Here is a 13,217-nt window from a genome sequence, read left to right on the forward strand (position 1 = left end):
CTTGATTTCCAATCAGATTGTTTTTAGAACTCAAGCCAGTAAGAACTCTCTTGAAGGTCTTTGGCTTTCAGGATGACATCTTTGAATCCATGGGCAGGAAGAGGAGATTCGGACTGTGTTGGTCCTGTTCTAGCCTGGTGATAAAGTGCCGCCTTGTTTTACAAGTGAACTCAGTGCAATTGTTACCCAGTGACCAAATGCCAGGCAAGAAGCAACTTCAGAGAGGAAGAATTTGCCCTGGCGACAAGAGTGGGAGACAGTTGGTCAAGGCCTGCCCCTGCTGACCTAGTTTCCAGGAAAGCCCCACCTCCTGAAGGTTCCATAGTCTTCCTAAAACAGTGCCAGCCAGCTGGGGACTAAGTGTTCAAACACATTTCACATTCAAACCACAGTGTCTCCGGTCATGTGACTAGTCCAAGTCAAGCTAGGATGTGGAGTGGTGCTAGAACTCCAGTGCATGTTTTCCCAGAATCAGGGGAGAGAGGGTGATCTCTGCTTCCAGTGGCAGTGGAAAGGTCCCAGGAATAATACTTGCTTAATATCACAGAGCATTCAGGATACACAGAGGTCCATACCTCCTCGTCTGGTCGCTTTCTCTAATCTTTGCCTTTATCTGCGTGCTGCTTAGAAAGAAATCTATACAGAGAGCTGGGTATGGTGGTACAAGCATGTGATTCCAGTACTCATGAGGCAGACACAGAAGCACAAGTTAAAGGCTAGCCTGATGTATTTATTCTGTTCCACGCCAGCTTACTGGGATCTGCATAAGACCCTACCTCAAAGACATTCACCCCTCTGCCCACAAGAAAATCGGTGCAGTAAAATTGCCCTATTGGGACTATGGCAGGCATGTTCATCAAAACAGCAGAAGTGTGTCCTGAAGGAGGCAATTCTCAATGAATTCCTTTCATGCCAGCTCTTTTTTGTTAAAAAGCATGAGCAGAGCTAATCTGCAGGTTCTATGGCACCCACCCACCCACCTGCATTACAGGTTGTTAAGCACCGTGGAGCAGAATAGCGGTGCATTGAGCCTGTCAGTGTTCCTGATAATTGTGCTGGGAATATGGCTTGGATTGGATGTTGAAGGCTTGGGTTCAGGGTAATCTTTTTTCTTTACTATTTCATTGTAAACTTTTAAACACATGGAGAAGCTGAAAAGATGGTAGAGAAGGTTCAGAAGGCCTCATGTACCAGCTGCTGTGCTGCCTGGCAGGCTTCACCTTTCTGACCTGCATGCTTTGTTTGGCTCTGTCTTGTTCTAGAGGTGGTTTGTTTTGTTTTGTTTTTGCTTGCTTCTCTGTGATGTCAAAGGTTGAACCCAGGGCTTCACGAATGTTTGGCAAGTACTCTTTCAGAGCTAACTTTCAAGTCCCTACCCTGGAAGTCGTTTTTGTTTTTAATGTGTTATGTGTGATTGTCTGCTTGTCTGTATATGCACCATGTGCGTGCAGTCCCCAAAGAATCCACAAGAGAGTGTCATGAGCTCCCCAGTGTGGGTGCTGGGAACCAGACTCTGGTCCTCTGCAAGCATAGCAAGTGTTCCTAAATGCTGAGCTGTCTCTCCAGCCTCCTGCTCTGGAGCCTTTAAAAGTAATTTCCAGATCTGTCAATTTGCAACCATTCTTTTTTTTATACCATGTAAGTGTATCACCACTCCCTGAGTTCTCAAGCTGTTCTTGAGAGAGAAAATGGTTGTGCCCTTTGGCTAATAATAATGGAGCTTTTAAAAGGTTTTTAACTGCTGGGTGGTTGTGGCACACGCTTTTAATCCCAGCACTCAAAAGACAGAGGCTGGTATATCTCTGTGAGTCCAGTTGACAATTAAGCCAAGCCAGCTACCACACAGACATACTTGAGACTCAGGTAACTGGGTCACTTAGCTGGTGAAGAAAGGAAGTCTAAGGATCTAGGTCTAATTGTTCCATTTCTGATGAAAAGCCTCATGGTAGGTTTACATCACTCGGTATTCTATAAAGTGACTAGGTTTTTTGTTGTTGTTGTTGTTTAGTTTTAACGTGTTGAGTGTGAGTCTTCATTAAGACCAGTGTAACTTGCTTAGAAAAGACGGGGAAACTACTATGAAGATAGATTAGATTCCCACGCTGGCTGCTTTCTAGTGCAAGAGGTATTGACTGTAGTCTCTTGTGTCACCCTTACATGAAGAACGGGTGTTAGAAGGATGAGGGTAAAGGATGAAAGTGGGATAAAAGAGTGCCACAGGCTGACCCAGCGTAGGGACAGATGTGAAATGAGAAGCCAGGCCTTTAGTTAGGTGAAATCCTCTTGTGCACCCCAGTAGCTGCTCTGTGGTTTTCATTTTTATTCTTTATTTGTTTAGTACCTCAACATGCTAAGGACTTGTGAGGGCTACAATGAGATCATCTTCCCACACTGTGCCTGTGACTCCAGGAGGAAGGGGCATGTTATCACGGCCATTAGCATCACGCACTTTAAACTTCACGCCTGCACTGAAGAAGGGCAACTGGAGGTGAGAGTTGCCTAGGGCTGGGCCAGGAGCTCTGTCAGAGGGCAGTTGACACTTAATTCTGTGTTTTAGTTCCTCTTTGTAGAGCAAATGAAATCAAATGAATGATAATCAGCAACTCCACATTATCCTTACTTCACTGGATTCTTACACCAAATTACTCATTTTGATGATGGTGCGTGTGTGGTGTCTGGGTGTATGCGTGCACACTCACACACAGAAGTGCCTGTGCAAGGGGCATGTGTGGAGGTTACAGGACAACTTTGTGGAGTCATTTTCTCTTCTTCCACCTTTGGTGGGTTCTGGGGCTCAAACTCAGGTCAGCTTGCCCAGCAAGCACTTACCCACTGAGCTACCTCACCAGCCTCAGTGTCTCTCACAGCCTTTCCCTGAGACGCGAGCATTTCCCAATCAGAATCCCTTGGTAGACCTTACTCTGATGTTCTTGGCTGTCTAGAACCAGGTAATAGCGTTTGAATGGGATGAGATGCAGCGATGGGACACAGATGAAGAAGGAATGGCCTTCTGTTTTGAATATGCACGAGGAGAGAAGAAGCCTCGATGGGTTAAAATCTTCACACCATATGTGAGTGGGAAATGGGAGACGTGGGGGAAATAGATTGGACTTTTGAAGTAAATCCTAGTGGAACAAAAAGGAAAAATTGCATGAATCTGAGGCTCTAGGAAACAACAAAGTTATGATCTCAGAGAACTCTTTCTCTCCATTGTCTTACCATAGTTGGTGTTTATTGCTCTTGTCTGTTTGTTTATGACAAGGTCTCACTATATAGCCATGGCTGGCCTGGAACTTGCTCATGTAGACCAGGCTGACTTTGAACTCAAAGAGGTCCACCTGCTTCTGCCTTCTGAGTTCTGGGATTAAAGATGAATGTCATCACATCCTTGATTTCTCCGTAGTGTTTCTATAGCCCCAGAATACATGCTTTTACTCCTTTGTTGATAACCATAAGATCAAAAAGACCAGTTTGACATTTTGTCTAGGTGTGATTGTGAAATTTGCTTCCTGTATGTCATAGTCACCACTAGGAGGAGCTAGAGAACAATAGATTGCCAGGTCTGAGTTCGCTGCAGGATTTTTTTCTATCCTGGGTGGGCTTGGAAGGTGGGATGATAGAATTGAAGTTAAAAGGCGTGGTCTTGTGCCTGGTCTTGGGAGTCAGTGAGTATTGCTGCCTTTATTTTGCTTTTTGTTTTTTTCAGTTCAATTACATGCATGAGTGCTTTGAGAGGGTGTTCTGCGAGCTCAAGTGGAGAAAAGAGGTAATTTTAAAGAATTCTTGAATTAATTTCTTCATCTTCTTGTTTAAAATTTATAGGCCCATGACCAAATACTGGGACCCTCACCTCCATTTCTGTCTTTCTAGGAATATTAGTTAGAGACTGATTATCCTATGTGAGCCAGGACATTCTCCCTGCGAGGCTGGCCTCTGGATGGTGAATGGGCTATGCAAAAAAGCCCTGCTACTTCCCTTGTGTAGAGGGTGGACACTGGCTGCAGGCTCTCCCATCTCTCATGACTTCATGGACCCTCTTCTGCCTGTTTGTTTGATTTTTGTTGTTGTTGTTGTTGTTTTAATCAAATAACCCACCATGCTGTCCCTGACCCAGGAGAGGCCCTGCCCTGAGTTTTGGCCATCTGTCTGGATAAGCCTCAGTGGAGTCTGTCTTCACTAACCAGGGGCATATGTGGGGAAGATTTGTTGCTACTGTTGTTTGTAAGCATCAGTGCTGGAGCAGAGTTTAGAAGACTGTCTAAATACTTAGAGATGAAGAGGCACAGCCAGTCACGTGGGAGTTGGTGTCCTTGCTGTAGTAGAAAGAACACTTGGCTCTGGAAGTCATCTGGGATTTCTCCTGCTTCTTTTATCTGTGATTTTGGGCAGAGCAGCCTCCTTAGATCTGAAGCCTCTTGTGAAACAGGAAGACCGAGCCAGGCTGTACTATTCAGAGTCCTCTGTGCTCGCAGAGGCTGTGGTTCTGGATGGGAAGCTCGATGCAGTTGTCAGCCAGACTCGCAGCTACAGCTCTGTTTGAAGGTGGTTGTCTCCAGATCAGAGGCCACACCGCTCCTGAGTAACTCTTCTTTTTTTTCCCTTTCAGAATATTTTCCAGATGGCGAGGTCACAGCAGAGGGATGTGGCCACCTAGCTTTTCCTCATCCCTTCCCTTCTCCTTGCCCTCATCCTCTTAGCCCTTTTGTCTCCCATGTCAGACAGTAACCATTAACACAAAAGAAGAAAAAAAGGAAAAAAAGTCAATATATCCCAAAGTCCTAAGATAATATTATTACTAACTCCCTGTGAGTTTCACATCTCTGGAACTGAGCTGGTAGAGAAGAGCAGGTTGGCAGTGCCAGGAGTCCACTGAGATCAGGCAGAAATAAGCCCAACCAACTCGCCAAAGGCACCTTTGTTGTTTTCCCTGGGCCTCATACCAACAGACTCTCCTTGTACTATATTTTTAAAACTGGAACTATGAACTCCATCCATTTGCACTGTTCAAGCATATATATGTATGTATGTATGTAAAAAATTATATATACACAAATTAGCTGCACGTATATACATATATATATTTCTCTTTAAATTTCATATTGATGGCAGTACCTTTTTTAGCTTGTGTTTTTACACACCTTTCACTGAATTCATGACCTCTCTCTTGCTCTCTTTATTTTGAAACAAACTTTAAAAAGGAAAAAAAAAATTACAGGGAAAATACCTCTCCTCATGAAGGACTCGAAAAGTTTACAACCTGCTTGGGTTTTCCCCCCTTTTTGTATCGAGTACAGTTTCTGGCTATTGGTTTGCCATAGAGTCTGAGGAGCAAGGAGTGAAGTGTCTATCTTCAAGAGGGTGCTGAGGAGGAGAAAAGCTGTTTCTCAAGAGCAATGAGACTGCAGGTCTCCAGGGAATCTAAAAGAGCTATGGTCTCAATTCCAAGTCATTTGCCTGGTCTGTTGTTCCCACTTATGACCTACTAGTTCATTCTGCATCTCCTTCCTGTTTCTTTAGGGTCTTTTATATGCTTCCTTTCAACTCTCCCACAGCCGAGTTGAGAGTAGTGTCAGGAAGCTGCTGCCATAGGAAACTTGTGTTCTGCGACACAGAGAGTATTGGGGACTAGGAGAAAGCCTAGCATCTGAGGCACAAAGGTTGGACATGTGGAGGGAAGGAAGAAGCAATGCCTCCTGTTTCTAAGGGTTTTGCCTCCTCCATTCCTGTCCAGTAACCACCTATATTTTATATCTGCCATGACTTCCTTAAACAATTGTATGGGGAGGGAATGGCTTAGGTAAACTTAGAGTCTGGGTCTCTATCAACCAAATCATAGCCCTATTCATCCCTATTCATGCCAACTAAGGGCCCAGGAACAAGTGGACGTATGCTTGATTTTGGCTGATCTCTCCCTGTTACTTCAAAGGGGACCGAAGAGAAATCTCTGTCAAAGAGTTCTTCATCTGGGGCTTGGGCTGGGCCTCAGTTGGTAGAGTGCTTGCCTGGTATGCATAAAGCCCTAGGTTCTGTCCCCAGCACCACATAAATCTGCGTGTGATAGTGCCCACCTGTAATCTCAGCACTTAGGAGGAGAGAGCGGCAATGTTGGAAGTTCAAACCCATCCTCTGCTACTAAGTGAGTTCAAGGCTATCCTGGATTCCATAAGACCCTGTCTCAGAAATAGAAGAGGTTCTTGTCTGCCCTTTCAATTAGATTTGTAGGGCCTAAGTGCTACATCTGGGGCACAGGCCAGGGCTGGCACTAGAGTAACATTTTCAGACCTTGAGTTCCTGCTTCCCTACTTTACCTTCCAAATAGAAGCCTCCACAGGCTGGCATCCTTGACTTTATGTAGCTGGAGGACAACTGGAATTGGGTGTATTTGGCAGTGTTGCATTTGTTTTAAAGTTTTCATACTGGTTTTCCAGATCACTATGAGGCCACTTTTCTGTCTATTATTCTGGCAGTCACTTGTCCCAGGAAGGTGTAAACCTTTTAGGATAGCCTAGTCCTTCCCTCTCCAAATCTGTGGGACCACAAAGAATGGTGAGTGTTTAAAGTTGAAGAGAGTGACACTTGATTTGAAGGCTTTAATCCAGGATCAACTCTTCCTTTTGGCTTTAATAATGAGTCTGAGTACCTTAAAAGTAGATGCATTAATTTCCACTCCAAGATGCATTGGAGGCCATCTTTGTTCACACTGTAAAAAATAGCAACAGTGTGCTTCTATTCCCTTGGCAGGAAAGGTATGAAGGAGTCTACTCAACAGCCTTCCAGAGTGAGACAGGTCTTTCTGGAGGCCCAAAGAATGAGCCCCAAAGCTGTTAGCCTGATAACAGAATCTGTATAGGAGCAGCCTACTTGAAGTAGTCTCACAGCTGCAGCAATTAAGTGGGAAGGGGAGACCCAGAAGACTCACAGTGGGACTCCAGTCATGGAGGCAGAGGTCACTGTGCCTAGAGGCCCACAGGATCAAGCCCCTTTGCATGAAGCAGTGTTAGGTTAACTCTATTCCATCCCCCATTTCCCCTACACTTCCTTTCTCCAGTCCCTAATGTGTTTCTTAGTCCTGCCTTCTTTCTGCCCAGGCTGGCATCTACCCAGTCTTGTTTTGCTGTTTGTCTCTGAGAAAGGGAACCCCTCTCCCCAGCTTTACCCCAGCAGGATCTTCCTGGTCTCCTATTGTCCAACCATGTTGAGTTTCTAGTCTCCAAAACAAAAATTGACGTGATTTTTATGGACCCTGAGAAACCTGGCCTTGTAGGAAGCTTTGCTTAAGCAGTGCTTTGAGCTTGCTGCTCTTTGTATTTTTATCCTCGTCTCCATTTTTCTGCCCATGCTGAAGCCTAAGCTCAGCACAGCTACAGATGTACTAGTGCTCAGGGCAGCTCCGAGGCCTGGACAGAGCTCTCAGGGAGGGACAAGATAAATATTCCAGCATCCTCTTGCCTGGCCCATAGTTTTATCCTTAGTTTCGTGGGCCAGCAGCTTTGAGTTACCCCTTTTATAGCTCCAAATCCGATGTGTGGGGCAGCAAAGTAGGGCACTGATAAGAGGGGACCCCTCTCTCATCTCAGAATTTCCAGCTGAAGGGCCAGCTCCTAGAAAGCAGTTTTCTTAAAGGGACCTGAAGTCTCCAGGACTGGAGGACCGCCCTGCTCTCCTGTCCGTTATGGTGTCTGGGGGGATGACCTCAGCACACTGCTCTCCTTCACCAGTTTTATGGATTACTTTAACTTCTATTTGGATAAGGGAGAGTGTGGCCAAGTACTCAGAGCTAGTGAGAGGGAGAATGCCTCTTTAGGCCTCCACCTTGGGTTCCTCTTGCTCTAACCCTGAGTGCGTCTGCCAGACCTCCTTTACCTAGACAGCAGCAGCTCCTCAGCAGTAACTGAGGGTGTACAGAAACCGGACTCTGGGGAGGAACACGACTGAAGAGGGACTGACATTGGTAGGAGCACTTGGCCAGCTGCTAAACATGGGTGCCAACTAGATGTCATGCCCCCTTTTAAGCCAGTGAGCTGGGCTTCACTTTTCCCCAGGCCATGCATCCTTTTAATTTATTTGAGAGAAACTCTAATTGTATTTTCACTGCAGTATCTTGTGTTTTTATTTGTGATCTATGAAATGTGAAGAGACAATGCAGAGACCACACTGGCTCCGGTGTCCTCCAGCCCCTGCTCTAGAGCTAACCACTCTAAGATTGTTTGGTAATGTCACTTAGTGTAATTAATTGTAACATATTCTTTTAAATAAATTGATTTATTGATGAAACAATTCTTTGGTTTCCTAGACTACAAATCCTTTGGGTTATGTGGGAAGAACTAAAGAGGGGCCTTTGAGAGTTCAGTTGGAATGGCTCGTCTGAAAATGACAGGCAGCGTCTAGCTGGGTTTTCCAGGTAACCAGTGAGGCAGGGAATGGAGGCAGGAAGGAGCAGTTCTTTCCCCAGTGGCTCCCTCAGCAATCTCATCTGCTTCCTCGGCTCTCCTTGTTGAGCTCTCCTGTACAGACTCTTGTGACTGTTCAGACTCCTTCACCAACCAAGCACAAATAAAGCCAGACAGAACCTCTGGGACATGTGTTATGTCCCCAACCCCCACCCCCAGCACGTGTATATCTATCTCATTTACAAGTAAATAAGGAGACTTCTTATATGACCCCTAGCGAATGCCTAGGCAGCACTAGGTCTGGGGTGGCATTTAGTCTGTGATCATGTGTCTGAGAATAAGGGTGGTCCTGCTGTCCTTGCTCTTACACAGAGAGCCCAGGTACCAGGTCACATCCTATTCAGAAGAGAACTGTTCCCCAAAAGCTCAGTATTTGTAGTGGGTCAGACATTTCTGTTGTTCTGTGATTCTTCATTTCTTGGTATTTTCATAATCCTTACCACATGCTTCTGTTCCCTAGGGGACCCTAAGAGCAAGGGCCACCAAGCTTGATATTTGGATTTGGGAAGAGATGATATTCACAAGCTCAGTCACCCAGTCACCAAACCCAGTGTTTGGAATCTGAGAAATACTATGCCCCTAACCACTAGACATTAAAAAATATTTTTTCTCTTCAATAATGAAACATCATAGAAAGGTAGAATTATACAATTAGAACTACAGAGGTTAAATTCAACACCATTAAGAAATACCATGTGTATGGGACATTGTGTTAGAAACTGTGGTGGATACAGGCATACTCACAGTCATATGGAGGAGACAGGACAGCCCCGTGATGCACAGTGGAAGATTTCAGTGCTATGAGGACAGGAAAAGGCCCAGACATGGTGGTGCATGCCTGTAACCTCAGGACTCGGGAGACAGGAGGATTAGGAGTGCAAGACCAGCCTCACCTACATAGCAAGTTCATAGCTAGCCTGGGCCACATAAGAGCCTGTCTCAAAATCGAGGAAAGGCCAAGATGGTTCAGTAAAGATGCTTGCTGCCAAGCCTGACAACCTGAGTTAGATCCCTGTGTCCCACATAGAGGAAAGAGAAAACTGATTTCCACAAGTTGTCCTCTGCATACATGTGAGCTATATATCATATACACATACAGATATTAAGACATAGATGAAGGCATAAAGGAAATCTTAAAAGTGATATTTAATGTGAATTATTTAACATGAGTAGGGTTTCATCAAGCAGGTCTCAAACAGTATTGGCCTGATATGTACAAGACACTGCAGCAGCGGAGAATGAAGAGACCTGGGTAAGAAAGACCAGACTGTCCAAAGCACAGTGAGAATATTGTTTCAACGGAATATAGGGTATGTATAAGAATGAAGTAGGAGGTAAGGGTTCCCCAACCCCTATTTTTACGTGTGTGTGTTTGTGTGTGTGTGTGTGTACACATGTTCACGTGCACAAGTCACAGTGCACACGTGGGAGATCAGAGGACAACTGATTCTTCTTCAACCAAATGGGTGACAGGATCAATTAGGAGACTGGTATAATTATTTGATTAAGAAGCAGACACAAAACCGTGCGCACACCTTTAATCCCAGCTTTTGGGGGACAGAGGCAGGTGGATCTCTGTGAGTTCGCAGCCAGCCTGGTCTGCAGAGCTAGTTCCAGGACAGCCAGAGCTGTTACGCAGAGAAACTCTATCTTGAACTCCCTCTTCCCCCCCCAAAAAAGAAGCAGACACAGTGATAGATGAAAGGAAAAACTGTAGAAATCTTTCATGAATTCACATGAGGCGAGTAAAAGGCTCCCAAGCTCTGTGTGAGCAGAGAAGCAAGAGTTGAGCCAGGCCAGGCAGGTAACACCTGCAATGGCAGCACTTAGGAAGTAAAGAAAGGGGGATCAGAAATTCAAGAGCATCTTTGGCTACATAGCAAGTTCGAGACTGGTCTGGACTACATGAGATCCTATCTGAGAAAATAAAGTGGCCTAGAGAGATGCCTCATCAGTTAAAAGCACTGACTGCTCTTCCAGAGTTCCCAGCACCCACATGGCAGCTCACAACTATCTTAACTCCAGTTCCAGGGGATCCAGTCTCCTCTTTGGTTTCTTTGGGTATCAGGCAAACATGTAGTGTACATAAGAATCTTAAAGCCAGGCATGGTGGCACATGCCTCTAATCCTAGCATGAAGGGAAGCAGGTCGGTTCCCTGAGTTTGAGGCCATTCTGGTCTACAGAAAGTTCTAGGCCAGCCAGGGCTACACAAACTCCGTCTTGAAAAACCAAAATTCAATCAGTCTTTTAAAAGAACAACAGAAAGCCCTGAGACTTTGAAGGGAAAGTGTTTTAGAGTTAGACTATTAGATTTAGGCACAGGTGGAAATCCAGTATCGATGTCTGAGAGTCATTTGGTTAGGAATGTTGTTTATGTGTATGTGTGTGCACTTGTGTGGGCTGGGATTGCTCCGTACTGGAGTTAGAAGCAGTTGTGAGTTGTTCTGTGGGTGCTGGGACCCAGAGCCGGGTCCTCTGCAAGAACAGTAAGCACTGTTAACCACCAAGCCACCTCTGTCCAGCCCCAGCAGTCATTTCTTTGTTGTTTACTAATCAGTTTTGGTGTTCAGGGCACCTGTTTAGGGCTGTAGCAGTGAACAAGCCCTATGAAAGTCACTCAGCAAACGCTAGTGAACTAAAGAGTTGACTCTGCCCATGGTAAACAGGGTGTCTGGAGATGAGCAGGTGGGACAGTGGAGGCAGAGACTGCGGCTTCATCAGTGGGACAGTGGGTGGGGACAGGATCGACAGTAGTGGAGCCTTCTAGACCTGAGAAACCCAGTTGGAGCTTTATTGTTGGACTGATGTGGAAGAAGCTAAGTGGTAAATAGTCTCAGCGCTTAGGAGGTTAAGGAGGGGAGATTGTGAGTCTGAGGCTACCCTGTCTCAAGCACCCCTCCAAAAAAACGGGAAAAAGAAGTGGAAAGGTTATAATCCAGACTTGGACATGAGTGAGTGTATATGATAATGTCTACTAATAGGGAAAATAAGAGAAACAGTAATGGTGAAGTGAGTTCAGGAGAAAGAGGGATGCGTGGAAGCAGCTCTGCATTGTGCAGCTGAGAGGATCTAGCTCTTTGGATGGAAATCTTTCTTTTGGCAAGAGAGTTGACTCTTAAATAGACAGCAAACCCCGTGTGGTAGTACACACCTGTGATCCCAGATCTTGAGAAGTGGAGCCAAGAGGAGCAGGAGTCCAAGTTCATCCTTGACTACGCAATGATTTGGAGACCATTCTCAGTTACATGTGACTCAGTGGGCCACCAAGATGATTCAGTGGTTAAGTTGCTTGCTGTCAAGCCTGATGACATAATTCAGCCCTCAGGACCCGCATGGTGAAAAAAGACAATCAGCTTCTCCCACAAGTTGTCCTCTGCCTACCACGGGCCTTGGCACATGCTCACCCATATCCATGTGTGTGTGCACACTGAATAATAAACGCTTAAAAATAGAGACTGAGCCCAGCGGTGGGGGCGCACGCCATTAGTCCCAGCACTCAGGAAGCAGAGGCAGGCGGGTCTCTGAGTTTGAGGCCAGCCTGGTCTGCAGAGTGAGTTCCAGAACAGCCAGGGCTACACAGAGAAAAAACCCTGTCATGAAAAGCCTAAATAAATAAACAATGTGTAAAGACAGAAGCTGAAAAGTGAAAAAAACGAAGTTTTCTAAGAACCAGGACACTATGTCAAACCTTAACTTCTCATACTTAGAGAAGAATGAAGCTTGGCCATGAAGGGAATTGTTGGGTCAAAAATACTTGAAACCCAAGAAGTGAAAGGCCATAGCCTTTAAGTCAGCAAGGACCAGCATCGAGTGTGGCAGCTCACATGCATGTGCGTACTTCCCAGCTTTAAAGTCATAGGGAAGAGAAGGATCTGAACTCATCCAGGGTTTTGCCCCTGCTGTGTCCTTTTCAGCCTTAGTCTCCCTATCAGGATATTTCCTTAGTGTTGGGGTTTGGGTTCTACAGTTTAAAGGACCTGTATCTCATCTGCTAACGGGTCACCTCCACTCTTTCTCAGCAGGTTCTAGACGCACACACAGAGCAGTCCCCGAGGTGCTGCCCCATCTGCAGCAGGATGATACCAGGAGGGGGGAGACAGTCACTCTGGGAGAGTCTCGAGGTCTGAAACTCACCTTTTGTCTGGGTTCTGACCTACAAACTGTCCTAAGGCTGAGATAGCTCTGAGACTGCAGAGCCCTGCTTGGATCCTCACTCTGAGGCCGTGCAGTGGTTAATCTTCATTGTCAGCCTGACAGGGTTTAAAACCAACCTAGGAGAGCATGTCCTGAGAGGCTGAAGTGAGAAAGGGGACTCTGAATGTGGGTGCTACCACCTCATGGGGCCACAGCAATAAGCAAGCCTTGGTCTGCCTTCCCCATCCAAATGGCCTGTTCTCAGCCATGCCCATGTAAGCCTCTCCCTTGAGTTACTGGCTGTCAGCTGTTTGGTCACAAGAACCCTAAGGGTTACAGACTCTACCCCATTCTTGATCTCTGTCACCCTTAGACTTGTGTGTGGTGTGTGGGTGTGGTGTGTGTGTGGGTGTGGTGTGGGTGTGGGTGTGTTTGTGTGTGTCCTAGGCTGGCCTCGAAACTCTGCCTCAATCCCCGAAGTGCTGGAATTACAGCTGTGTGCTGCCGTGCTTGCCCTGTCTTAAACTATTAGGCACTGCTAAGAGGAGATAGGTGAGGAGGGGTAGGGGTTAGCTGTGAGGATGTATACATGGCTGTGGTTTCTCTTTGCCCTTATACTCACCCCACCCCCA

The 13,217-nt window shown here is 45.9% G+C and overlaps 1 protein-coding gene across 4 annotated transcripts in view; it reads left to right on the plus strand.

Moving 5' to 3' along the window:
* Window positions 1-8,277, plus strand: part of Snx27 (sorting nexin 27) — a 72,262-nt gene extending 63,985 nt beyond the window's left edge. For 3 of the 4 annotated variants that reach the window (XM_040752269.1, XM_005087710.4, XM_040752270.1), the window contains 4 exons: window positions 2,339-2,488; window positions 2,943-3,071; window positions 3,707-3,766; window positions 4,607-8,277. In XM_040752269.1, the coding sequence (XP_040608203.1) occupies window positions 2,339-2,488; window positions 2,943-3,071; window positions 3,707-3,766; window positions 4,607-4,654 (387 nt within the window). In that variant the 3' untranslated portion in view covers window positions 4,655-8,277. Of the gene's footprint in view, window positions 1-2,338; window positions 2,489-2,942; window positions 3,072-3,706; window positions 3,767-3,870 lie in introns of all 4 variants that reach the window. The other variant, XM_005087711.4, reaches the window with a different exon arrangement.
* Window positions 8,278-13,217: the final 4,940 nt, after the last annotated feature.

This window comes from Mesocricetus auratus, unplaced genomic scaffold, assembly GCF_017639785.1.
Source record: "Mesocricetus auratus isolate SY011 unplaced genomic scaffold, BCM_Maur_2.0 Super-Scaffold_100009, whole genome shotgun sequence".
In the NCBI taxonomy this organism is placed as follows: Eukaryota; Metazoa; Chordata; class Mammalia; order Rodentia; family Cricetidae; genus Mesocricetus; species Mesocricetus auratus.